Source organism: Corylus avellana, chromosome 5 (genome assembly GCF_965113065.1).
Source record: "Corylus avellana chromosome 5, dhCorAvel1.hap1.2, whole genome shotgun sequence".
Classification (NCBI taxonomy): domain Eukaryota; kingdom Viridiplantae; phylum Streptophyta; class Magnoliopsida; order Fagales; family Betulaceae; genus Corylus; species Corylus avellana.
The window spans coordinates 12,371,618-12,397,512 of record NC_142494.1 but is presented as its reverse complement, the minus strand read 5'-3'; the positions used below and the strand labels follow the sequence as shown (position 1 = coordinate 12,397,512).

Sequence of the window (25,895 nt, the reverse complement as noted above, 5' to 3'; positions counted from 1 at the left end):
TTTTTTTTTAAAAAATTTTTTAATTTGTAATGATTTTTTATTAGAGCATAGGACGCATGTCATGCTTTGATTGGGCTGACGTGACAATTCGTTAATTTTTTTGACGAAATATAGACGGAGGTACTAACTCCGTATTTGTCATATATATAAGACATATACCATACAAATTCATGAAACCTAAGTGGAAAAAAATAAAAAGGTTAAAACATAGGTACTAAAAGGACATTTAACCCTAAAATTAAATATCATAATATATTCTAACAATGAATTTGTGCATGTTCAAATTTTTTATTTTTATTTTATGTACATTAGTGCATTAAATGTGTTCTCCAAGAAACCCAAATTTGGGATTGATCGCTTGCTCGATCGCTTACATCTTTTGAGCATTATCAAATCCGAGAAACAGTACTAGTTAATTTGGGATTTAACTTGATGCAATGTTTTGTTATATGGGGTTTATTAAATCTGTTATGATTATATATTATTATAACACTAATTAAGCCTGAATAAGCAGGTGATCATGGTGGTTCTTGAAAGCCACATCAAAACCCTGCAACTCCACATTCGCCTTCCATGTCTCATACTCCAACAAGGTTCGCAACACCGTTTTTCCATGACCGTTGACCACAACACTAGACCCTTTCCCCAGCACAGCCCATACGGCGCCCTCTCTGTCGTAGCTAAGCAGCTTCTTTACCCCAAGTGTCACGGGGTCGAGGTGATCGTCGGCCTTGCCTAGTTGCTTCTTCGACAACAGCATGCTCTCAAGGCGGTTCCAGAAGAACCACGTTCCGAATTGCTCGCTCCTGACGTAACTGGAACTTAGCTCCTCCAACTTGATTGTTGCTATCACATGCTTGACTTCCTCCCATTCGCTGCTCCTTCCCACATAAAACATCTCTAAGGGTATGCGCGCGGCCAATGCAACTGCGCGTGCTGAGTGTGTAAATTTCCGAATCCACTCGATGTCGTCCCCTCCATACAAGAAAATGTATTTTCCTTCTTCAATCTGTCAAACAGAAACACAAACCCCAAATGTTAATATATATATATATATATATATATATATATATATATATATATATATTATTTACTTACATATACTCAATTATATATGTACACATTTACTCACTTAGTTTAGCGTACGATACTTTTACAACAATTACAAGGTGCAAATTAAATATTAAATCCAGGTATCCATTTTATGACAACTCTCAGTAACTTATACCTTCGATTTTGTGCCTTTAGTGGGCCTAGTATTTCCGGCAATTGGGATGGCTTCTTTATTTCTTTATGTTAAAAAAAAAAAAAAAAAAGATTTTTTAGATATAGATATGATGGGGCCAAATTTTTTTTCTTTTTTTTCCTTTCTATATCGATCTTTACCTGGTAGAGATTGAATAAAACAAGTTATTTGTTTTGCCTTGGTAATTTTGAAAATAAACATTTAAATATACCTCAAAAGTAAGTAAATAGATCCAAAACATATAAAATGCAGTTAATCCTGTTGTGAAAAAAAGCTATTAATTATTGCAAGCTTATATGCGTACTAACCCAGTTGTGTATTGTTTGGTCCCATTCATACGGGAATAGAAGCTCAAGCCTCCAAGTCTCTTCCCTCCAGAGCGCTTCTTCTCTCGAACTAGTGAAAGGAAAGGCATTTTCTAACCAAATCCACATCATGTGACTTGCATTGGGGGACACCACCTTTCCTTGAGGGTCCAACACCACAACGATAGGCTTATTCCTGAAGTGCCACTTCTCCTTGATGAACTTGACCGATGCGTTTCCTATCAAGGAAGGGTGTTGCACCCAGTAATGACGCATTATAGATTTCAGTAACTCAAATCGTTCATGCATGCGGTCAGTCCACTCGATCGAACGGTCCTCAACCGGTATCCACACAAACTCATATTGACTTGTTAGCGTCGTTCGTTCGAGACTGGACTCATAAATCCATTGAAGAATACCAAGCTCATCATGTTCGGAGATGTCCAGGCCTGAAATGAGCAATAGCACGTTTTTCCTCCTAAGAACGTCTACGTTAACCTGGTTTTTCCAAACAATAGCAGAAATTCAGAAACTTGTATATTTTCAAGCAACGCTAGTGATAGTATATATGTTGAGAAGAGAGCCAACGTACCCTTTTCTTGGTGGAACTGTGAACAAGCGGCTGCAGATCATCCCTAGGGTAAATCAGGGCCTTGAGAACCCTCATGTTATCAAAGTGGATCATCTCGAAGATGAGTTTGTTAAGCGTCTGATAAGCTTCCTCGTCCCTCTTCTCCTCTGCATCGAAATGCAGATGTTGATGCTTCTTGTTTTATGGCATTAATGGTTTGTAACACATTTACGTACCTATGTATTGGTGGCACATTTCCAGCTGCTTCTTAAGAAGGTCATGTATGTCTTTGAGCTTGTGAGCCAGGGTGGATAAGTCCCATGCTTCTGTGGTGGATATCACAAACCTGCAGCAATGGTATATTATATAACTGTTTAACAAACATTTATATAATATTTAGGATTTGACGATTGAGGGAAAAACATACTCGTAACCAGTGAAGCTAGTAATCTTGGTTGCGCAGGCCACGATGCTCCTGATGGTCCAATACACAGCAGCTGGAATATTGGCGGAGGATAATGCAGGTACATCCGGTGTGATATACATGGATGGAAGGTGTTTAAACTCAACTACACACTGGGTTACTTCCAATATCGCCTTGATGGAAGGTGTTCAAACACTCGAGGCTGCACGACACAAATGACAAAACTCACCGTTTTGAACTATTCATCTTCTACCTTTCATTCTTCTGAAACATGCAATTTTATAAAAATTTTCTAAAATTTTTCAAATTTCAACTTAATAATCGACGTCCATGGTGCTGAAGCATGAGGATGAAGGGCATAATCATGGCTGAGGGAGGGCATAATAATGGCATAAAATTTTTTTTACCAGGGTACACGGGGATTTTTAGGAGTGGATCCCACCCTCGACTCCTTTGATCCGCCCTTGCACGTATGATAATCTTTTAGCACTAGGAACCCAACTACTGGTATGGTGTAGTGACCTAAACAATTAACAAGGCTAAGATAGTAAGATAGCTTGGTTAAAGTCTAAAGGTACTACAAAAATATTGGAATTTTGTGACTTCCCAGAGATGACGTTTTTTGGCCAAAAAAGGTTACTAATGGGGTAGTGACCTGCTTCCAGTAGTGATGTGTAGAAAAATGACTTCAATCTGGTAGACTAGAAATTAGAATAGTGACGTGCGTGCGAAAATTAGCATGTCACCTTACTAAAGGTCACATGCATCTTTTCGCACGTCACCTTGCATTTCTTCGCACATCACTAATTGGTGAAGTGCAAAAACGTTGACGCGTCACCAAGTTGTGACATGTCACGTTGACAAAACATCACTAAATAAGGTATTTTTAAAAAAAAAAAAAAAAAAAAAAAAATTCCCTCCCTCTATATATTTTTCTTTTATTTAGGGATTTTTTACCCAAATTTTGAATTAGCACTACCTGATATATGAATTAGGCACGTATGATAGAAGTGTTGGATCTCTTGCGGCAAGTTTCGCTCATAACACGATCGATGCAGGGAAAGGTTACATGGGAAGCAAGCATAGGTTGGATGCGAGCAGTATTCCCCACATAGGCAGCAGTGGATGCGATCTTTAGTCACGTTAATGAAGAGCACCAACGGATGATGGTGGATAAAAAGCGTACAAACTTGCTTGTCTTTTTCTTCGATTGTTGGCCTTATAATAGCACGGTCAACATCAACGTTGAAGTTGCACTTGTCACAGCAGAAGACCAAGCCCTTGCGTTGCTTTGAATTACAAGCATAACAGCTTAAGCCGTCGTTTTGCTGTAGGGTAAGAGGGTGTGGATGAAGGAATAGGATCCTTGTGCCTACGCCAGATTTAGCCAAATCACCTTGGGGAGAGCGCATAGTAAACTTACGATGATGCTCATGGCTAGTCACCCACTGGTCCATCCACGTCATCAACATTTTTATTGAGTATTTGAAATGTATGGCTAAAAAAGATGAGCATTAAGTGACTTTTTTTTTTAAAAGGAATATAAGTTATATATATATATATATATATATATATATATATATATATATATATATATTACACTTCATTCTTTAAACCATCCACAATGGCCTAGTAATTCTTCCATTTTATCTAAAATGGCTAACCAAATCCATAAAAATCTCCCTCCATCCAATTATGTAAAATAAATTTTTTCTCTGTTTGTGAACAGTGTCACGCCATATAGGGTTTTCTTTTCTTCTTTCTCTTTTCATTTTTCTCTCTCTCCAACAAAGCTCTTTTCCCCTTCATCTTCTTCTTCTTTTCTCTCTCTCTCTCTAATCTTTTTCTTTTCATTTTTCTCTCTCTCCAACGAAGCACATTTTCACTTTATCTTCTTCTCTAATTAACTCTTTTGCTCTCTCTCTCTCTCTCTCTCTTACCACCACACAAAACACCGATTTTTTTTCATCCATTGGTCCCTTTTTAAGCCAAGATATTTTAAATAAGAATTCTCTAGATTTGTAGAGTAATGCTATTTAGTATACTCTTATATGACTGTCATATAATTATAATGACGTGGCAGTGAAAATCAACATTTAGATCAAAAGGGGCTTGTGAAAAGAAAAAAAATCAATAGTTGATATTAATTGCCACACCATCATAGTTGTATGACAATCGTATGAGAGTACTAAACATATGAGATCATTTCATGGTGGCCCGAGTTCTTAACATATAACATCATTACTACGTATGAGATGCAATTAATTAAAGAAAAATTAAAAATATTGAAGTGATAATGTGGTAGATCTGTTTTTTTTTTTAAAGAAGGAAAACTTGTGGTGTTTAATTTGGTATTTTTTTCATGGGAATGGTTTTTTAATTAAAATGAAAAATAAATATTATTTTGATAAAATAGAGAAAATTTTAGAGAAGTTGATGGATGAGGTTTTGGAAATTGGTTAGCTAAACTAAGGTAAGGAGATTTTGGTTAGCCATTTTGTATTGAAAAATGGCTAAACTATTGTGAGTTGCTCTAACTATTTCTTTTGCAAGTTCACTATGGAATTCATGGAACACACAAATTTAATGATATATAAATTCACCTATTCACTGTACGGTGAAAGATGAAATAGAAAATAATTTTTTATCATTTCTCATATATATATATATATATATATATATATATATTAAAAGAAGAGAAACAATTGAATAAAAAAGAGAAAGTGCAGGATAAATAGATAAAGATATCATGATTAAAAGTTGCGAAAATAAGGGACAAAACGACCCAATCCGGCCTATGCGAAACTACTTGTGTCAACAACTCACTCATTTTCCCCATTCCACCATGGCCACCAGACCACCCATCGACTTACAAACAACAGCAAATCTGCATCAAGAAAAGGGAAATGAAAGCCCAGGGAGAGGAAAGTTTACCTCAATAAACTCTGACAGATAGACTGCGAATAGGGAGAGAGCAATTTGTCTGTGTCCCTGTGGGAGTTAATCAAGCCGCAAAGCAAGGAAAATGATCATTTCCATACTATTTCATTTTATCGTCCTGAATTAAAATTTGTGCATTATATGATGTCAATAATGTTCACATGTTTTGTATAATAATAATTTTATTTAGTAGACTATTATACAATTGAAATAATGTAACCATGCAAATCAACATTTCCTTAATTAATTAGAGCTTGTTTGGTAAACACTTTTTAAGACAGTTTTTGTTTTTTAACCAAAAATTAAGAGCATTAACAAACAACTCAATACACAAAATACTCAAAACAACTTTCACTTTTATATTACAATCAAAAAAAAAATCCATCCAAACAGCGTTACCGAAGAAGCCCTTAGCTCCTTCTCTCCTTTGAAAGCCTTCAATTTCAAGTGCTAGCAAAGCAAGGAATCGATTTTTGGTAAAGATATTCTTTCATTAAATTAAAGCCATCGATTTTTGGTAAAGATATTCTTTCATTAAATTAAAGCCCTTCAATTTCAGTCCTAGCACAGCAATACTACTACGAAAGGTATTAAATTTTAGGTTAGTTCATAGAATAATGATTGAGGTGTCAATTTTAGGTTCAAATCTTGTATAGAAGATATTGAAATTCTAATTATAACAATAGTAATGGTAATTACGAGACTTGGGATATCTATATTTGGGTGAAAGGTGGGCATGTGTTTATTTGGCTTCAAATTTGAAAAATGTATTGTATATGAGGTCTTTCAAAAAATGGTTTTTCAAATTTTGCAAAGTGTTTTCTATTTATAAAAAATAGAAGGTTTTCAAAATAAATAAATAAATAAAAATTCAATCTAAACAGCATTACCAAACAATCCCTTACCACCTCTCCTTTAAAAGCCTTCAATTTCAAGTGCGGGCGAAGCAAGGTATCGATTTTTGATAAAGATCTTCTTAGCGCTTCAATTTTAGTCCTAGCAAAGCAATACTACTATGAAAGGTATTAAATTTTGGTAGAACTCTTCATCTTTAAACTATCGCTCAATTGATAATATCCACATATAACAATTATCAAATTTTAGGAAAAACTACTCCTCAATTAATGATAATGTCATCTCCAAACTTTCAAGTGAAAACAAATCCCCAAGATTAGCAAAAAACAAATATAACCTTAACATTTTTTTTTAAAAAAAAAAAAGAAAAAGACTATAACTAAACTATAACTCTTAGATTTTCTGTTTTTGGTTTTGCAGACTACTACAATATCACAAATAGTTATGATAGTCAACTTTTACGTCATAAGTGTTTAGAAAAGCCCCTAGAGAGAGTGTATGACGTGGCATCCTTAGGGATCTCAATCCTCCATCGTAGGATTAGTCAACTTCTCTTTAAAAAATACTATTGACTTAACTTGGAAATTCTTTCTAATAAAAAATCCTTAATTCTCTACAATAGAATTTGGAATTCTTCAAATTTCAATAATGTCCATCAATGCATTTCAAATTGTTAGGTTTTATGTTAGAAAATTCAGTGTTTGTTAAATCACCAGTTATTTCAAAAGTTTTTTTGATAAGTAATAATAATGTTTTATTAAAAAGCGTAAAGCGCCCCAACAGTACACTGGATATATACAAGAGGGACACCTAACTAGAAAAAGAGAAGCGAGTAAGAAGGTTCGAATAGCTAATTGACACCAAGGCAAGATAAGCCACAGTCCACAACTACAAAGAATGCAACAATGAGGCTAAAATATCTTCCATAGAGCTTTCCAAATCCTCGAAATGCCTATTGTTCCTCTCCCGCCATATCGTCTAGAAAGTACAAATAGGTACCATTTTCCAAACCATAGCACTCCTTGTCCTACCGGTGGAACACCAGCAAGCACATAGGTCAAAAACATGTCTAGGCATGACCCATACCAGCCCAAGCCGGCTGAAGATATCACTCCACAAAGCATGAGTAAAATCACAATGAAGGAGTAAATGATTGACTGACTCTCCATCTTTCTTGCACATGCAGCATCTATTAATGACAATCACCTGCCTCTTCTAGAGATTATATCTAGAGTAAGTATTTTCCCGAGCGTCGCCGACCACACAAAGAAAGACGCCCTTGGGGAGCCTTGGTTCACCACACACTCTTCCAAGAAAAACAGCTACCTTCAACATTGGACAGGGCTCCAAAGAAATCTTTAACCTTAAACATACCTTGTTTGGAGGGAAGCCACCACAATTTGTCTTCACTCCCCATTTGAATTATGGGGAGGTGTAGGTGAAGAATTCAAGTACCACTTGTGGGGAGCAAAGGCAAATTGTCAAATCTGCATCCTATTAAAAAGATAATTTGAGCTCACACATGAGAGGGAGTGTTAAAGAAATGATTAAGTTAATAGGAAGAGATAAATTTAATCACTTAATCATTACTTTAACACCCCCCTCACGTGTGAGCTCAAACTCCTTTTTTAATAGGTGGGACCCAACACATGAAATATTAATTTAAATGGCGGGCTTCATTTGACGGAGTCAAGGTTTGAACTCAGGACCTTTGGCTCAAATACCATGTTAAATCACCTTAAAGTGTCAAAACTAGTTTAATTGTAAATCTAAGTTTAAAGGTTTGGTACTTCAATTGGTGTTCAAAGACTTTGGTAAACTTGAAAAATAGAAGTTGTAGTTTTTAACCCCATTTGAAGGGTGTTCGAACGAGGCATGTTTTCAAGTTTCTGTTTGACTATTCGAGAAGTTTGATTGTAAGTCCGTTTGATAGCCTTAGAATGCTTTCTTCAAGAACTTCAAGAATTGAGATCTAAGAGCTTTTGATTACAGTTCGAATTGAAAGACGTTTCGATGAAGGTCTTCAAGGTTTGAAAATTCAAGCTCTTGAAAGGCTCGTTCGAAGGCCATTCGAACAGAGGTGTTTCATAAGGAGCCACAAAGATGTCCAATTGCAAGATCGTTCGACAGATGTTTGAACAAAATGGTTATTGAGCTAGATCCGAGACACCTGGTCGCAAGATGTTTGAATGCCACCAACAATAAAACTGTGAAACCGTAGCATGCGTTTGAACACATCATTAACCCATTCGAAAGCTGCGACCTCACACACTAATTTTGCAAAACCAACTTGCACCTTAAACCTTTGTTTTTCCAATGTCTATATAAGTCACAATTTTCAACAGACCCTGATGCCATTATTTTGTGTTCTTGGAGAGATTTTGTATCCCTATGCCTTCATTCTCTAACATCTCCTATTAAACTACACAAATCAAACGTTCAGTCATCAGGGTTTTGGGTTGCAAGGGAAGCTTGATAGAAAATGGTGAGAGTTTTGGAGCTATTGCGGTAAAAGACAAACAAGTCTCTTGTTAGGGTACACATCAGGTTTTTACTTTAAAGCTTTTGTAAGTATAAACCAATTGTAAATTGTTCTTCGATCTATATATAGTTGATAAGTTTTTTAGGGTTGGCTGCCTTCGAAGTGGTTTTACTTTGGGAAAATTTTACTTCTTACTTTTGATTTTTCATCACTTTTGTAATCATACCCTTAAAAAGTGTCAATTTAGGCTTACTATCCTTTAGAAGTTTGCAGTGTGAACTCTTCTGTCAAAATTCAGCATTAAATTAAGTGGTTGATAAGTGAAATCCCCAAAATACCTTTAAGATATATATTAAAATACAAAAATACCTTGAATTTGGAATTGGGTATTTTGGGGATTTCACTTCCTCCATTAGGATTTAACGTTGAATTTGGACAAAATAGTTAACATTGCAAACTTCTAAAAAATGATAACTCTACAATTACACTTTTTAATGTTTAAGGGTATGATTACAAAAGTGATGAAAAATCAGAGGTGGTAAGTGTAGTTTTCCCTTTTACTTTTGAAATTTTTTTCAAAGGGTTTCCACTTCCTCACCAAATTCCCGTGTCTATTTTATTTTATACTTTGTTGATATTTGATGATCTTGTGTGTGGTTGATATATTTAAATTTCTAGTGATTATTCTGACCGTCAAGAAAATACCTATTCATCCCCCTCTAAGTGTTATTTGGGGTCGTTTGGCAAGTTTCACAATTAACTCCTGAAGATTAGAGAATTACAAGTGAGGTCCCTTTATCTACGATTTTCACGCATTTTTCTTCCACCACACTATATTTCACACGAGCCACTAGGAATGGATTAATATCACTGTCAAGTCTCAAGCTCATGTGACCTTCATTATCTTAATTTCATAAATTTGTTGGACTTCAAAAAAAGTTTTCAATACACTAAATATATATTAGATATTTTTATACATATAAAATTATTTTGAAAAAGTCTCACCGGCCGGTCGGTTTTCTTTTTAGTCCAAGTCCCATATGAAATCAGCTGAATTTACTCTCTTTGCATTGAGAGACTGGTGGATTCCTTATTGAGTATCTACATATTCTACTCATTATACACACAACCCAACATGTCCATATATAATTACAAAAAAAAAAAAAAAAATGTCCATATATAGCCCTTTATGGGACATAAACGGTTGACATCGTCAAAGTTTATATGTACAATAAATAAACTGTATAAACCTCTCAGGTCTAAGGACAATAAGCATATTGTGACAGAACAACCTTTGAGCTGGCGCTGATCACTCCATGAGGTGTTCTTGATATTAGATCCAACTCAGTCTATGTACTTGTTGCATTGCACCACTTGTCTGCTTAAGGTAACTACCTCGATGATAGAGTAAATCATCCTATCTTATAACAGTACAACAACTGTAGACTTTAGTGGTATGATAATTAGTTAATATCCACAGCCAAGAGCAATTTTGGGTTTACAAAGAACTGAAAAATCATCCCTCCCCCGCCTTTGGTTCATTAGCTGCCAGTATGATTTTTCCACAATGTTACCCAAACAAAATCTATACAAGACATCTCATGTCACATTTAATTACCCATAATAATTATGCAAGTGAACATAAAATTTATTATCAAATAATAAATTCATTAAATCCATAAAATTGGGTTTTGAGGGCATATAATCCTAACAATTCGTGTAGAAGATAATGAAAAAGCAATGCAGGACAAAAATGCGGAATGAAGTGTATTTTTGTTTTATCATTGTAACGGCCCACTCGAAAGACAAAGCGTCTCTTTTGTATGGGTGTGTGTTCTTGTCCGTGTACCCTGTAGAGAAACATCCTATGGATTTTTTTTTTTTTTTTTTTTACTCTCTTTCCAAAAAATTTTAATTTCTTTTCTCTTTTTACGACCGAACTACGTGGGCTAGATTTATAAACAAGTTATTTTACTTTAAGACAAATTAAAGCTGCCACCAGTAACTTTGACCCTGCAAATAAGATAGCCAAACGAGGCTTTGGGCCTGTTTACAAGGTAATTATGGATTATTGGTTTTTAGCTTTGGTAAGTGTAACCACTTGCAAGGCTTTTGCCATGTCACCGGTTAAAGCACTAGTGCAAGATAAGTATAATTAGTCATTGAAAAATCATACCTAAAATATGATTCTGAAAATTGATTTTCTTGGTCTTAGAGTGGACTATCAGGTGGTGCTGAAATTACTGTTTAGCAGCTATCCGCCAAATCAAAGCAAGGGAACCGTGAATTTGTCAATTATGAGATAGGCATGATTTCTGCATTACAACACCCAAATCTTATGAGGCTTTTTGGATGTTGTATCGAAGGAAACCAGTTGTTACTGATATATGAGTACATGGAAAACAATAGTCTTGCCCGTGCAACCTTTGGTAAATCCTTAACTAACATCCTCCTTTTTACATATTTCAAGTGTAAGGCTAATAGCAGAAAACTCTCTTTCTCTCTCTTGGTTCCCAATTTAGGTCGTGAGGAAAACCCGCCACACTTGGATTCGCCAACAAGGAAGAAGATATGCTTGGGAATAGCAAGGGGACTAGCTTATCTTCATGAGGAATCATAGTTGAAAATCGTTCACAGAGACATAAAGGCTACAAATGTGCTCCTTGATAAGGATCTAAATGCAAAGATATCCGACTTTGGTTTAGCTAAACTTCATGAAGAAGAGAACACGCATATCAGCACACGAATTGCTGGAACAATGTGACTTCTCTCTCTCTCTCTCCATCTATATATATATCTTCCCCCTCATTTAGCTAATTATTAACATGGGCACCGTAATAGAGGAAAAAAAGACATAATATACCAACTATGACTATTGTGCATCAGATTTTCATAGAAGCATCATATTCTGTTTAGACCCTGAACTTTTTTCATATCGACATTCACAGCAGTGACGGTAAGGGGTTGCAGTGTCATTTATATACAGTGGCTAATCTGTGAGCAGAAAACCTTATATGTAGCATATCTTTTAGATGCTTTTTAATGGGTATTAGAAGAGTGTCTTAGCTCGCATTGATGAATGCCTATGACACATGTACTCACTGTTCTAATGCTGTCTGTTTTTTTTTTTTTTTTTTTTTTTTTTTCAGTGGTCATATGGCTCCTGAATACACAATGAGGGGTTACTTGACTGACAAAGCAGATGTTTACAGCTTTAGAGTAGTTGCTTTGGAGCTTGTTAGTGGGAAAAGCAACACAAATTACAGACCAAAGGAGGAGTTTGTTTATCTGCTGGACTGGGTAAGCTATATTTGGGACATTCTTCCTTTTCTAAAGGATCTTTTTTGTCTACACTTCTAACTGTTATATGTAGTTTACAATGCATCAGGTTGAAATTTTCTATTTTACTAAGGTAGGATTTGTAGATTTATATCACTTATATAAAAGTCCAGGGCACGTACAGAAAAGGGTATTTTTATTTTGTTCATTAGAACTCCCAAAATCATGAAAAGGAGCTTTTCAAGAAACAACATAAATAAAATTCATTTTAGTGGGACAAAAACAACTTGCCAAAATGAAGTTTACACAAAAATTTAATGTTGTTGTTTCAATGTGGGATCTCTCATCAGGCAAACTCCTAAAACCTCCTTTCTCTGACATATTTGGTGTTAAATTTTTGTAGCTTTTTGTACCCAGATAATCTCTCATGCGTTTTATCGTCTCTAACTTGGCAAGAATGCATAAGATCATGACTTTTTTTGCTTTGCTTCTTTTACATGTGATTGAAGGCCTATGTCCTAGAAGAGCAAGGAAACCTGCTAGAGCTTGTGGATCCAAAGCTTGGTTCAAGCTACTTCTCCGCAGAGGCATTGAGAATGCTCAATTTGGCTCTCTTATGCACCAACCCCTCTCCCACTCTCAGACCATCAATGTCTTCTGTAGTAAGTATGATTGAAGGAAAAATTGCAGTCCAAGCTCCAATAATCAAGCGCAGTGAAACAAACCCGGATGCAAGGTTCAAAGCCTTTGGGAAATTATCACAAGACAGCCAAACACAATTCTCTACATTTTCACAAGATAGTCCAATGCAGAGAGAAATTTCAATGACTGGGCCTTGGATTGATTCCTCCATTTCTGTCCACAGTAAGGATGAGACCCGAGACCATTCTTCATCGAGCAAGCTTCTTCAGGATCTATATGAAGTAAATATAGAGTAACTGATAAATAAGGAGAAGAACAAAGATTTATGAAATTGTTTTCTTATTCTAGTTAGATTCTTTTTTGAAGGAGCTCTTTGACAAATGTTCATATTGTTAGAAAAACAATAGAGCAAAGATGCTTTTAGACTATTTACCAGATTCGTATAGAGAAAGTTACATGAGTTTTGTTTTCTAATGAGATTTTGTAGCATTGATGGCATTCTGCCTACCGGTTTATTGCATTATAAATCTTGTGAATATTTATTAAATTTTAATACTCTTTAGGCCAATCATTAATATGTAGGGGTGAAAAGGCGGGCGGTTACTGCTAACCGCACTAACCGTTAACTGCCGGTTAACTGCCTAGGCGGTTAGCAGAGGCAGTTACAGTTAGCAGTTTTAGTTAATAACCGCTAATCGTAACTACATTTTCACCCCTATTAATGTTTCTAGGATCATGTGTGAGCTTTCCCACTTTAGGAGTATGAAAGAATTGACACAAATGATTCACACCGAAGCAGAAATCAAAGTCGGGTCAGAGTGCATTATTGCAGTGCTCCTAAAATATAAAGTATAGAGATGGGTCAAGTAGTGGGTCTCCTTCAAAGTTGAACAATTTCCCTCCTAGAAATTTCAGCAAACATCATGCTTCATAAACTCACTAAGCATGTTTTTACTCATTGAGTATAACCCAAACCCCTTTTTTATATATGGCCGAATTCTTGCATCCTTAAGTCCAATTTAACCTCGCATTATAATGGTAAAAAAAAAAGGTCCTTTGTTTGAAAAGCACTAGTCCAAAGTCTTGGTAAAATCTAAAAATTGTCCTTTGTGCAGGTCCAGGTAAAAATGTCATTTGTCAATTAACATTTAGAAACTTTATTATGTGATCCAAACTTAAAATGGAAGAAAATCTCACTAAACCAGTTTCATTTAGGGCTGGAAACACCTATCCTTCATGTTCTTTCTATTAAATTACTAAATAACATAGACCCACTACACCCTAAACTACCCTAAAACTCGGCCATTGAATCGACCCTCATAAAAATAAAAATAAAAAATAAAAACGAAATAATGATCTAAAAGTTAATTTTTACTGCTACATCATCTAAGTGTACAATAATCTACTGAATAGAACTATTCCAATAAAAAATATCCGCTATCACACCATAAGAAAAACTACGCACATATCTTACAGTCAGTAAGAAAATTGAGCCGCTAATAGCCTAATACAGCCTCTTGGTTCATGACTTAAAAAATTAAAACCTCATATAATCAATTAATAGATTCCTAAAACTACAAATTAAGTACCCATTAATCCCAACAACCATCTAAACCATACCAGACATAATATTTTCCTACGGCAACACCAACGCAGGGTCTGTTTAGTTTGCAGATTCATTTCAAAAATGTGTGATTTAAAAAAATTGTGATTTCAAGTATATAAATTGAAAACTCTATTTTGAAAATTCATTTAAACATTTGGTAAAATTGTAATTTAACTTTTAAAATCATACTTTTTTTAAAAAATACACCTCACGCTATTTTTTAAAAACATATTCTCATACTAGATGCTTTTTAAATATTAAAAAAAAAAAAAAAACCTGTTTCACTGCAAAATTGCATGGCCATAAATTAAGCAGTGAGGACTGTTTGGCATGCAAAAGCATGGACACGTGGCTTAGTGAGAAACTCCATGTTCTTATTTTCTGTCTTTAGCCAAATGAAAAGATAAGTAATATTTAGTAGATTCTCATACTATTATCATACAATTATGGTGGTCATGTGGTAATAAAAATCAGTCACTTATTTTTTTTCATTTTATAAGCCAGCATTGATTCAATGACTGATTTTCACTGCCACATTATCATAGTTATATGACAGTAGTATAAGAGTTTACCAAATATCATTTCTTTCTGCACACAAATTTCCTCTAAAATGGTTTGGAGGAAATTTCCTTCAACCTATTCTAATAAATGACAAGTGGCATTCAATACGTTTGGGTTTCTAAAAAATCAATGTTTGGGTTCTTGGGTTAGTGAAATGACAATAAATAGCTGTTAAAAATACTAAAGAAAACATGTGAGAGATGACACTTAACACTTAGAACCTGTTTGGATGTGCGTTTAAGGGCCTAAAAGTGCGTTTAACACTCAAAAAGTCTGTTTGAAGAAAAAAACATACTCATTTAGTAAAAAATATTGAAATCACTTTTAAGGGTCTAAAAAGCCTAAAAATAGTCAAAACGCACTTTTGGCAGTAACTTAAAAATAAAGCTTTTGTCAAAAAGTGTTTTTTTTACTTAAAAGCTGTATTTCTCAAATGCAATTCCAAACAAACTCTTGTTAAACTAGATTTAAAGAATTTTTTGTCCTTTTTCAAATGGAAAAGAAGACCATAAGATTAGATTGAGGTTGCGAAGCCAAGTTAAGCCATTTAAGTAATGTCCTCATCCAATTAGGAAAACACAAAAAAAAAAAAACAAAAAAACGGTAATGTCCTCATATCATCCGCATGCAACGTATAACCCATCATTTTCTTTAGGGTTTCTCACTTTCTCTCTTCTGCATCCATCTCTTCCAATCCACTAGCCTACTCTTGCAGCCGATCCGCTCCACCAGTCCCCCCCTGATATCATCAAGAAGTACTGGATCGGCACCTTGATATTTTTTAAGATCTTTTTGTGATTGTTTTCAAGTTTTCCTTGATTTGGGTTTTGTTCTTATTCTGATATTGTATTTGGTTGCTTAGAAAAATGAAAAAAAATAAATGAATATTTTGGATCTTATATAGTCTTTAGTTTAATGAAAGCAAAGATCATGTAGCCCCCACATCTTCTCAAGATCCTTGCATCATTTATTAGCATTTATTTGCTAAGCCCAACACGATCATCTCCAGTTCATTTGAATGGGATAATATCTAGTTAGTTATATTTGAAAGGTATTTTTGTCATTTCACTTTTTGAGTGGACAAAAATATTTCTCTAATATAACTAATTGGATATTATCTAGGAAAAATATAAAATGGCCCCCCAAACTACCGGTCATTTGTAATTTAGCCCCCCAATATTCAAAATGTAATAAAGTAGCCCTCCAAACTACCAACCAGTTACAATTTAGCCACTCTGTTAGTCAGCACCGTCAAAATAGATGAAAAATGAAAAACACCGTCGTTTTTTTGAGGTTAAGTTACTAAAATGCCATTTTTGAAAAAAAAAAAATTAATTTTTTTTTTGTGTTTTATTTTCCCTTTTTTTTTTTTTTTTTTTTTTTTAATTTCTTCAGTATGTCCCACAAAAATCATTCCAGCAAATCTTCATTCACACAAATCCTCTCCAATAAATCAAACCAGCAAAAATCACACCACTAAATCCTCTTTCATACAAGCAAATCAAAACAACTATCAACTTGAGAAATTTGAGGTGGGGTTTCGGACGAGAGAAGTTTGGATCAACTGCTACATGAGAGGAGTTTGGACAAATCGTAGTCAAATTTTGCAAAAGAAGACGAAACCCCATTGTAGAAGAAACCCACCATGAAAATCACAGTATGATGGGTTCTGCATTTGGGTTTAGATATGGAAAGGAGGCGATGTGTGAACCCCCCATTTCAGAAGAAGACGAAAGCGATCATGAAAATCACAATAGGACAAAACTCATTTATGGTTCTCCAATTTTGTGCACTCCTTTCTCGCACCTATGCGAACTGGAAGGGTGAACTAACGAAGAAGACGAAGTGAGGAAGCTGCTGGACTGGATTTTTTTTTCAAGCAACACAACGTTTGTGAGCTTTTTTTAAATTGATTTTTTTTTCCCTAAAAAAGGCATTTTAGTAACTTAACCTCAACAAAACAATGTTGTTTTGTATTTTTCATCCATTTTAACGGTGCTGACTAATTGAGTGGTCAAATTACAACTGACTGATAGTTTAGAGTGCTACTTTATTATATTTTGAACATTAAAGGGTTAATTTGCAAATAGCTGGTAGTTTGAGGGGTCATTTTATATTTTTTTTTCTATATTATCCAATTCAAATGAACTGGAGAGGATCCTAATTCCCTCTTCTTCCACAGTTAATACAATTGTACATCTCTTATCACCTGTGAAAAAAATCAAGGTCCAGATTAAACTAAATCCCACCTCTTTTCTTTTTGTTTTGGGAGGAGTAATTAAACGCACGTGATAATTCACATACGCGTGTCGGGTTCAAATTGTATCGAGACGACATGTACATAATTAAGACTATATAGATCACTAGCGGAGCTACGAGGCTTTGAGAGGGGGCAACCCCAATTTTTTTTTTTTTATGGGAAAGGGGAAATGGAAATTATACCTTAATAGTTGAGTTGAGTTGAGTTGAGTTTAACATGTTAACAATCGACACATATTAAATATATATAAAATAAAACCTAAACTCATAAACTGTGTTGCGATTTGGCGATTTCAAATTTGTGATTTGCAAATTCAATCAGCCAAATTTTTCTTCTTCAAGCCATTAAACAATTCAAATAAAGTGTTTAATTATTTTTTCTTAGAAGTATGTAATCAATGTTTTACACTAATTTATTATTAAATAACAAAATGTCTATGTGCACTTTTATATTTAAATTGGTCAAAATAGATTATTTGCTTATGAATATAAAGAGCAAAAATAAATTATAATTTACATTTATATGTTTTAAACAATAATTAATTATTTATTTATTTTGTTAACTATATTTTTTAATATTTTTATGACAAAGTTTTCCTCCAAACTAGGTTGGAGGAACTTCCTTCAACCCAGTCTATAAAAATGACATGTATCCATTTTTTTAATAACATGTGAGATGCACAAGAATTTTTAATATTATTTATTTCAACTTTGTCCCTATTATAAAAAAAGAAAAAAGAAAAACATATGCATCTCACATTTTCAAATGACACATGTCATTTTTATAGATTGAGTTGGAAGAAGTTCCTCGAACCTAGTTTGAAGGAAAACTCTGTCGACCCCTCTGAACCAAAATCTTGGTTCTGCCACTGATATAGATCAATTACAATATAACTAATTTAATTAAATGGGTCAAACTCTTTAACCATAATCCTCTAATTTTGTAGCCATAAATAGTGACCTATAGATTGATGCAGAAGCTCAGTCTAAAAATGCCTCTGGTGAAGGAAGTTGGATCCTTGTTCATGTTTCTCCTTCTCCTTCGCTTCCAAACAAGAAAAGTTCACCAATTTATAATTAAAATTAAAAGAAAGATTTCCTTGATTTCTTGTTATCACAATAAATCATTCTTGCTCCTCTACAATGAACAACAACAACAACAATTACTGCTACAACAACAACGACAATTACTGCTACAACAACAACGACACGGCTTCTTCTTCTTCTTTTTCTTTTTTCACGGCTTCTTCTTCTTCTTTTTCTTTTTTACCGACTTGTCTTTCAGACTCAGCTTCTGCATCATTACAGTATTTATGGCTACCCTTTGAGGCTTTAATGATTTGAATGCGTTATTATATGTGGGTTTAGGCAATAAGAAAAATGTAGAGAAAGAGTACGTAGAGTACTAAGAATAAAAGACAAAAAGAGAGGTGGGCTTTGGTTAAATCTGCATCCTTCATTTTTGAGATGTGTTGTGGTATACAGCACATGCATAAGCTAGATCATCCCCAAAAAAAAAAAAATGATAATTTTTTATATAAATCTCTAAGTCAACATGCGAAAACAGATGAGAATTCAAATATTTTTCTTTTAGTTTTAATAGTTTATGTTTATTGAAAATGTACAATAGATCATTCCATTGGTTTTCCATTCAAAATTGACTAACTCCAACTCTCTATGGGTGGCACCCAACCAACCCCCAATCCCCCCATGGGGTGGCTGGAGCCCCATGGGTGTTGGGGTGGCTTGGTCGCACCCCTACACCCATGGGGCGACTTGCGGGCCACTTTCATAGGCAATTGGGAGTGGTAACCTCACTATTGTCTACTCTTTAATTATTATTTATTTATTTATTTTGTTTAAATTGTTTTTGTTTTTAAAGATTTGATTTTTTTAATTATTTTTTTTATTTTATTAAAAAAAAATTAAAAAAGGTAATAAATTAGTGAATGGTTTTGGGTTTAGACAATTTGTTTTGTGAAGTTCAAAAAATAATTAAAACTGTTAAAAAAGTTGTGAGAATTAATATACCAGGGACTAAATTGAAATGGTACATTTATTTTGGGAGTAAATATAATATTTTCTAAAAATTAATTATTTTTTTCTTTCTTTATCTGACTTTATGTTCTTCTGCAGTTCTTGGGCTGTGAATTTGTTAAGTTTGTGGCATCTCAAATAGCAAAACGGTAGTCATGGAAGTGGTGGCTTCGGTTGTTGGTGGAGTGGAGGTAGCAACTGGCCGGGTTCTTTGTGGCTCCATCTATTTTGGGGTCAAGGACAATGTCAAACTCCAATCAAACCTTGACATTTTGGAAAAGAAGATGAAAGGCCTCTTGGCTGTCAAAGATGAAGTGAAAATGGACATAGAATTAGCTGAGAAACAAGGAAAAGTAGTGAGAACTCAAGTTATGAGTGGCTTAAAGAGGTTGAAGAGCTTCAGCTTAAAGTCAATCAGATTCAAGCACTAAAGTTTTCTGGACAGTCCTTAAATTGCAGAAAATGGTATAGAATAAGCAGGGAAGTGGTAGAAAAGCTGAAGAATTGAAGTCCTCTTAAAAGCTGGGAGCTCATATTTTGCTGTTGTGGTTGTCAATCATTCAACGCCCAGAGCAGTGGAGCACATTCCTAGACCAACAATTCAAGATCAATCAACAGCATCAAAGACGTTAGCAGAAATTATGACTTTATTGTCTGATGATGAAGTCCGGAGTATCGGTATTTGGGGTATGGGAGGAGTAGGCAAGACTACTTTGGTTAGAAACTTGAACAATCAACTCAAGAGTATTTCTTCAAAGCAGCCTTTTGGCATCATCATATGGTTACTATTTCCTAGAATTTGGACATGAAAAAAGTCCAAACAGAAATAGCTTAGAGATTGAATTTGGAAACAAAAGTGGAAGAAAGTACAGAGAGATTGGCTATTCGACTTCATGAAAGACTTAAGGAGGAAAAATTTCTGCTCATTCTAGATGATGTTTGGGAGAAAAATGATTTGGACAAGTTGGGTGTCCCATAGCATGAAGATCATAAGGGTTCTAAGATCATATTGACAACTCGATTTTTGGATGTTTGTAGGCACATGATGACCGATGTTCAAGTTAAAGTGGTTGTTTTAAATGATAAAGAAGCTTGGCGATTGTTCAGTAGAAATGTAGGGAAAGTGGTCAGTTTGGAACACATTAGACCATTTGCAAAAGCAGTTGCTAGAGAATGTTGCGGATTGCCTTTGGCCTCATCACCATGGGAGCTACTATGAGAGAAAAGACAAAGGTTGAACTGTGGAAGCATGCCTTAAATGAATTGCAAAGATCAGTGTCTTGTCCACCACACATCGAGGACAACATCTATAAGTCATTGAAGTGGAGTTGCGACTCCTTAGAAGGTAAAAAAGTAAAATATTGTCTCTTGTATTACTCTTAGTTTTTTAAGGACTTCTTAATTGAAATAAGTGAACTCGCACAATGCTGGCTAGTAGAAGGTTTGCTAGATGAGCAAGAAAACTATGAGGATTCACTCAATAAAGTAATTAATTTGATTGAAAATCTGAAAGATTCTTGTTTGTTAGAAGATGGTGCCCATGAGGGCACTGTAAAGATGCATGACGTTGTGCATGATGTTGCTATATGGATTGCATTATCATCTGAGGATGGATGTAAATCCCTTGTTCAATCAGGAATTGGCTTGAACGAGATGCCAGTCGTCGAGTTATCAAATTCTCCCAAAAAGAGTTTCGTTCATGAATAACAAGATAATAAGGCTACCAGATTGTGTGGTACAATGTCTAGAGATCTCCACTTTGCTGCTACAGCGTAATCTTCCCCTTGACACAATTCTTGAGAGGTTTCTTCAAGGATTTGAAGCACTTAGGGTCCTGAATATGAGTGGACCTGCATCGGCTCAATGCCTCTTTCTTTACTTCAACTTGGTAAACTTCGTGCTCTTCTTTTAGGGGATTGCTTGAATCTTGAATAGTTACCACCACTAGAAGGGCTTAATAGACTTCAAGTGCTTGACCTCTCTACCACTCATATCAGAGAATTGCCAAGAGGGATTGAAAACTTGAGCAACTGAACATATCCTACACTCACCACCTAAAAACCATTCAAGCTGAAATTATATCTCAGTTGTCTTGTTTAGAGGTGCTAGATATGACACTCAATGGATAGCGTTTCAATGTGAAGAGAGATCATGTACAAGAGGAAATGGCATGTTTTGAAGAGCTAAAATGCCTTGAGTGGCTACTTATCCTCTGCATCATATTGGAGGGAATCCCATATTTCAGCTCCAAAGATCTTTACTGGATAAACAGATTAAGACAGTTCAACTTTTCCAACCGCCTATCAAGAACATTCTTATCAACTAGAAATGAAAAAAGGATGGTGTCTATCGCCAATCTTAATCTTGATTCAGAAGAAGGGATTAGGCCATTGTTGAGTAATGCAATTTTTCTCGAGTTATATAATTGTCCAGGAGACTTGGTCATTAATAGTTTTGGCTACTTTACTAGTTTAAAATCTATTACTATTCGGGGATGTAATGGCCGTGTGTGGCAAAAAGGATGTGCTGCCCACAACTATGATCTACTGCCAAACCTAGAGGAACTTTATCTCCAACGCATGAAGGAAGTAAAAAGCATTTCAGCACTGCTTGGCCATCATGGGGTAAGATTCCTTAAACTTAAATTAATAGAAGTGGAGCGGTGTTCTCAAATGACATATCTTATTTCCTGTGGTTCCTTCAATATTCACGCCCTGCCATGTCTAGAAGTAATCAAGGTACGAAACTGTGACCGCTTAGGTAAGCTCTTTAATTATCATTCTGTGAAGTATATCATTTCAGATCTTGTTGTTCCAAGCCTACGGATATTCGAATTGGAGTGGCTTCCCCAATTAAGGACTCTTTGCAAAGACGAAGAGACATGGCCACTTCTAGAACATGTTTATGTGCTCAATTGTCATTGCCTTAGGAAGCTGCCTCTTACTGTCCAAAATGCAGAAAACATAAAAAATATAACAGGAGAACCAAATTGGTGGGACACATTGGAGTAGCATTCTGACACAACCAAATCAAGTCTGCAGCCTTATTTTACTACCTTGGAAAGTTGGGAGAGTGAATGAGAGAGTTGTGTGTAATTTAGGCGTTCAATATTGTTTGTGAGAATTGTTGTATATGTAAGCTTTTCTATTTGCACTAATCAATTTGTGTAGAAGTGCTTATTATATAAAGCATATGCTTGAGCAACAGGTTGATGAAAACAAGCTTGGTGGAGAACCTTTGCAGAGACATCTTGATGAGAAGAGTCCGAAGTGCTTGCCAATATCTATGTAATTTACTCCTTGCAAATATGATCCTCGCCTGAGATTGCTTGCACTTTTTATGGAAAATTATTTTCAGCTTCTTTGGGATAGGTTAGGTCATATCATGCCTAGAAGAGTTGTATACCCCTTTGCTTGTTCGAGATGACAATTTGACGGTTTTTGACATCACTCATAAACTCGATACAAAGTAGAGGATTAAAATTGAAAAATATGACCCCATTTAATTAAATGGATCAAATTAAAATTAACAAGACAGAGACTTTTGCATCTCTAGCCTTAAAGAAAGAAAACCAAAATGAAAATGAAAATGAAAAGGTCAAAGGAAAATCAGATCGGCCAAACTACTTCAGAAGCACAAAGGTTGCTTAAAACATCGTCTGATTCCATATTAGACAAGAACAATAAATGACAACATTCGCAATTCTCAAGCACCATCCTTGCCTTACGACTTTTTTCCAAAAATCACTTGAGCGTCGGCTAACGGGGTTATTAATTAAGAGACTTCTGCACCTCCTACGAGTAGAGCCCCAGCATGGCAGCGTGGCATAAATATTTTGGCTCAAGGAGCAAATCCGGATTTCAAGGTTGTCATTTTTTTTTTTATTTCTTTATGATCATGGAGTCCCTTGGCGGCCTTGCGTGAGCTTCTTCAACTTTTTATTTCTTAATTTTATTGCTGCATGCTAATTGAGTAGCCCAAGAACCCAACCACCACTTTATTCATTCTTTTCTCCTTTCTTATCTTCCTACCGACAACACCGTGGATATATATATATATATATATATCATACGTCTATCGACGCTCAAAACACACCTCCAACAATTTGTAATTAATTAATAGCAATATTATCATATACTCATCAAACTTAATTAATCTAATCTTTCTAATACCCTTAACTTATTCTTCCATCATTTTCTTCTTAAAAATCAATCATTCACTATTTAATCACCCTCTACTTTGTTATTCTAATAGTCTTATAAAATAATTCTTTCTGTACTTCAACCTTTATACTTGAAGAATCTTAAATGGGCAAAAAAACCCACTTTTTAAATTGAAAACCCAATCTGAAAAACTATAATTATACCATCTTTTCTCTCACTGCCGGCATCTCTCTTAGTAACACTCACTATCTCTTTCTTCCATATATAGATCTCCTTCTAAGGGTTGGAGAGAGAAGAAATAAGGAGAAAAAAAAGAAAAAAGAAAAAGACAAAAAAAAGAAGAAGATGAGAACATGTTGGCATGAATGGGGAAAGAAAATAAGAAATAAGTGAAAGTATAATAATTAAGTGAGTGCATTTTTCTAAGGGTGGGGCTGTTTATTTTATACTAAACTTAAGAGTGCTAGGGACAGTAGGGGTGTAGTTTTCTTTCCACAAACGGCACACTTAACTAACTTATATATCTAGTCTAACCACTTTACTGTCTTCAATAATTATCTGTTGTAGTCACACCGACACACACCATCATACATCCTCATAGGCCATACGTCCACTGACGCTCAAAACACACCTCCAACAATTTGTAATTAATTAATAGCATTATTATCACATACTCATCATACTTAATCTAATCTTTCTAATACCATTCTTAACTTATTCTTCCATCATTTCCTTCTTAAAAATCAATCATTCACTATTTAATCATCCTCTAATTTGTTATTCTAATAGCCTTATAAAATAATTCTTTATGTACTACAACCTTTATACTTTGACGAATCATAAATGGGCAAAAGAAACTCGTAAATATTATCCTAACTCAATCAAAATACATCTATTACAAAAATGTAAGATCATCATCCATTCTTGACTACTACATGTTGTGCCTTGATGAATTCTAGGGATGAAATTGATAAGCAAGCGAAGCTGGATCTGGGTAAGTTTCCAAGCTGGAAGTCCATATGTATACTCATATTATATATTCTCTTTCTTAGGTCTTGCAAGCTCAAGAAAAAGAAGATGATGAACAGAGAGTCCTGATGTGCTGTAAATATAAGGGCTTGAAAAGCATTTCAAGACATGATATGTATATGACTTCTTTCAAAGACATTTGGGACATACATATCGAGTGCTCTCTATCATCTGTAATGTAAGATCACTAAGGGAAGAGAAAGATATTTAGCCTGAGAAGCGTGATCAAGGATAATCTTGCTTATACAGGACATGATCAAAGATAATCTTGCTTCAATGGTTTACTATGAGAGTATAGAAAGTTGGGTTTCATGAATCAATTTGTGATGCTGCATATTTCTTTTGATAAGTGAGAAGAAACTCAAACTCGAAGAAAATTTGAGTTTCAGTACATGAGAAAATATTATAGGAAGATTATAGGTGAAAACTTTGATCAGAAGAATTGTGTTTTAACTTAGAAGGGACCTGAATTTTATAGGAAGGATTCTGGAGACAAATTTTGGTCAAATTTATGACGGGAGACATGATCCAAAATCAACGGGATCTTTCTGACAAAAAAATCCTTCGTCGCCCGAGGTCGTCTGCCGAATGCTCTTTTACTGTCGAATTACCTCAGGTTAATTTTTTTTTTTTAAAAAAAAAAAACACACACACACACACAATCTTGCTTCTTCCTGAAGCACTGCCATACCTTACAACTCTAAGTTTTCTGACATCTATTCTCCCTGCACATTCTTCCCAAAATTTCATCTCTCCCAAATTCTTCTTATTCTCAAATATTTTCCTTACTCTCCTAAACATGGCAACATCATCATCATCCGTTAACAACATTGACTTAAATGGTGCTCTTGTAGCACAACCCATTGTTATGCCTAATGTACAACCTGACTTGCTTCTTGTTCAGCCTGAAGTGCCTGCTGCACACCCTAACACACCCGTTGATCACCCTGACGTATGGCAGCCAACTTTTGTCTTTGACAATCATCCTATTACCATTCATGATTCTGTTATGTTGCATGATTCGACTGCTATGGCGGTGGCCATAAGCCTCATAACTCCACGGGATCACAGATTGTTGGCTAATAGGTCTGATGCTAACGCTATTAATAATTCATTGGCGTTCAATATCCAAGGTCTGCTTCAGTTTCTAACATGGCACGGCGTCTAAGTGTCAAAAATGAGGAGATGAAGATCTTAAGGAATCAGGTTGGGGTTTTACATCGACTACTCAAATACTACAAACAAAAACACGTGGATTTGAAGCAGGAAAATAATGAGTTGGAAAAACGGGTGGTGTCATACAGAAAGGACCTGGGAGTAAAGGTGGTAGAAATGGAGAAGACTACCGCCCGTCTCCAACAACAGCAAGAAAAGCTCCGGGTCAATGTACAGGAGTGTCGTGCATCTTTCCGCCCAAGCTCTAGCCAGGTACCTCATTTGAAATAAATATTCCATTTGATAACTCGTCAATCTGAAATATCTATAATTCTGTTCAT

The 25,895-nt window shown here is 35.1% G+C and overlaps 2 protein-coding genes and 1 pseudogene across 2 annotated transcripts; 2 read left to right on the top strand and 1 right to left on the bottom strand.

The window, feature by feature from the left end:
- Positions 1 to 496: 496 nt before the first annotated feature.
- LOC148585787 (protein SIEVE ELEMENT OCCLUSION B-like) lies at positions 497 to 4,003 on the bottom strand. Its single transcript, XM_088516754.1, has 6 exons — positions 3,737 to 4,003; positions 2,550 to 2,719; positions 2,359 to 2,468; positions 2,144 to 2,289; positions 1,555 to 2,049; positions 497 to 1,009 (listed from the first exon to the last, which is right to left on the bottom strand). Exons 1-6 carry the CDS (start codon positions 4,001 to 4,003, stop codon positions 497 to 499), a joined length of 1,701 nt encoding a protein of 566 aa, XP_088372880.1.
- A 6,883-nt stretch (positions 4,004 to 10,886) lies between these two features.
- On the top strand, positions 10,887 to 13,194 carry LOC132181853 (putative LRR receptor-like serine/threonine-protein kinase At1g53440). Its single transcript, XM_088516753.1, has 4 exons — positions 10,887 to 10,910; positions 11,444 to 11,583; positions 11,973 to 12,123; positions 12,612 to 13,194. Exons 1-4 carry the CDS (start codon positions 10,887 to 10,889, stop codon positions 13,038 to 13,040), a joined length of 744 nt encoding a protein of 247 aa, XP_088372879.1. The 3' UTR covers positions 13,041 to 13,194.
- A 6,168-nt stretch (positions 13,195 to 19,362) lies between these two features.
- LOC132181852 (disease resistance protein At4g27190 pseudogene) lies at positions 19,363 to 22,218 on the top strand (annotated as a pseudogene).
- The last annotated feature ends 3,677 nt before the right edge of the window (positions 22,219 to 25,895 follow it).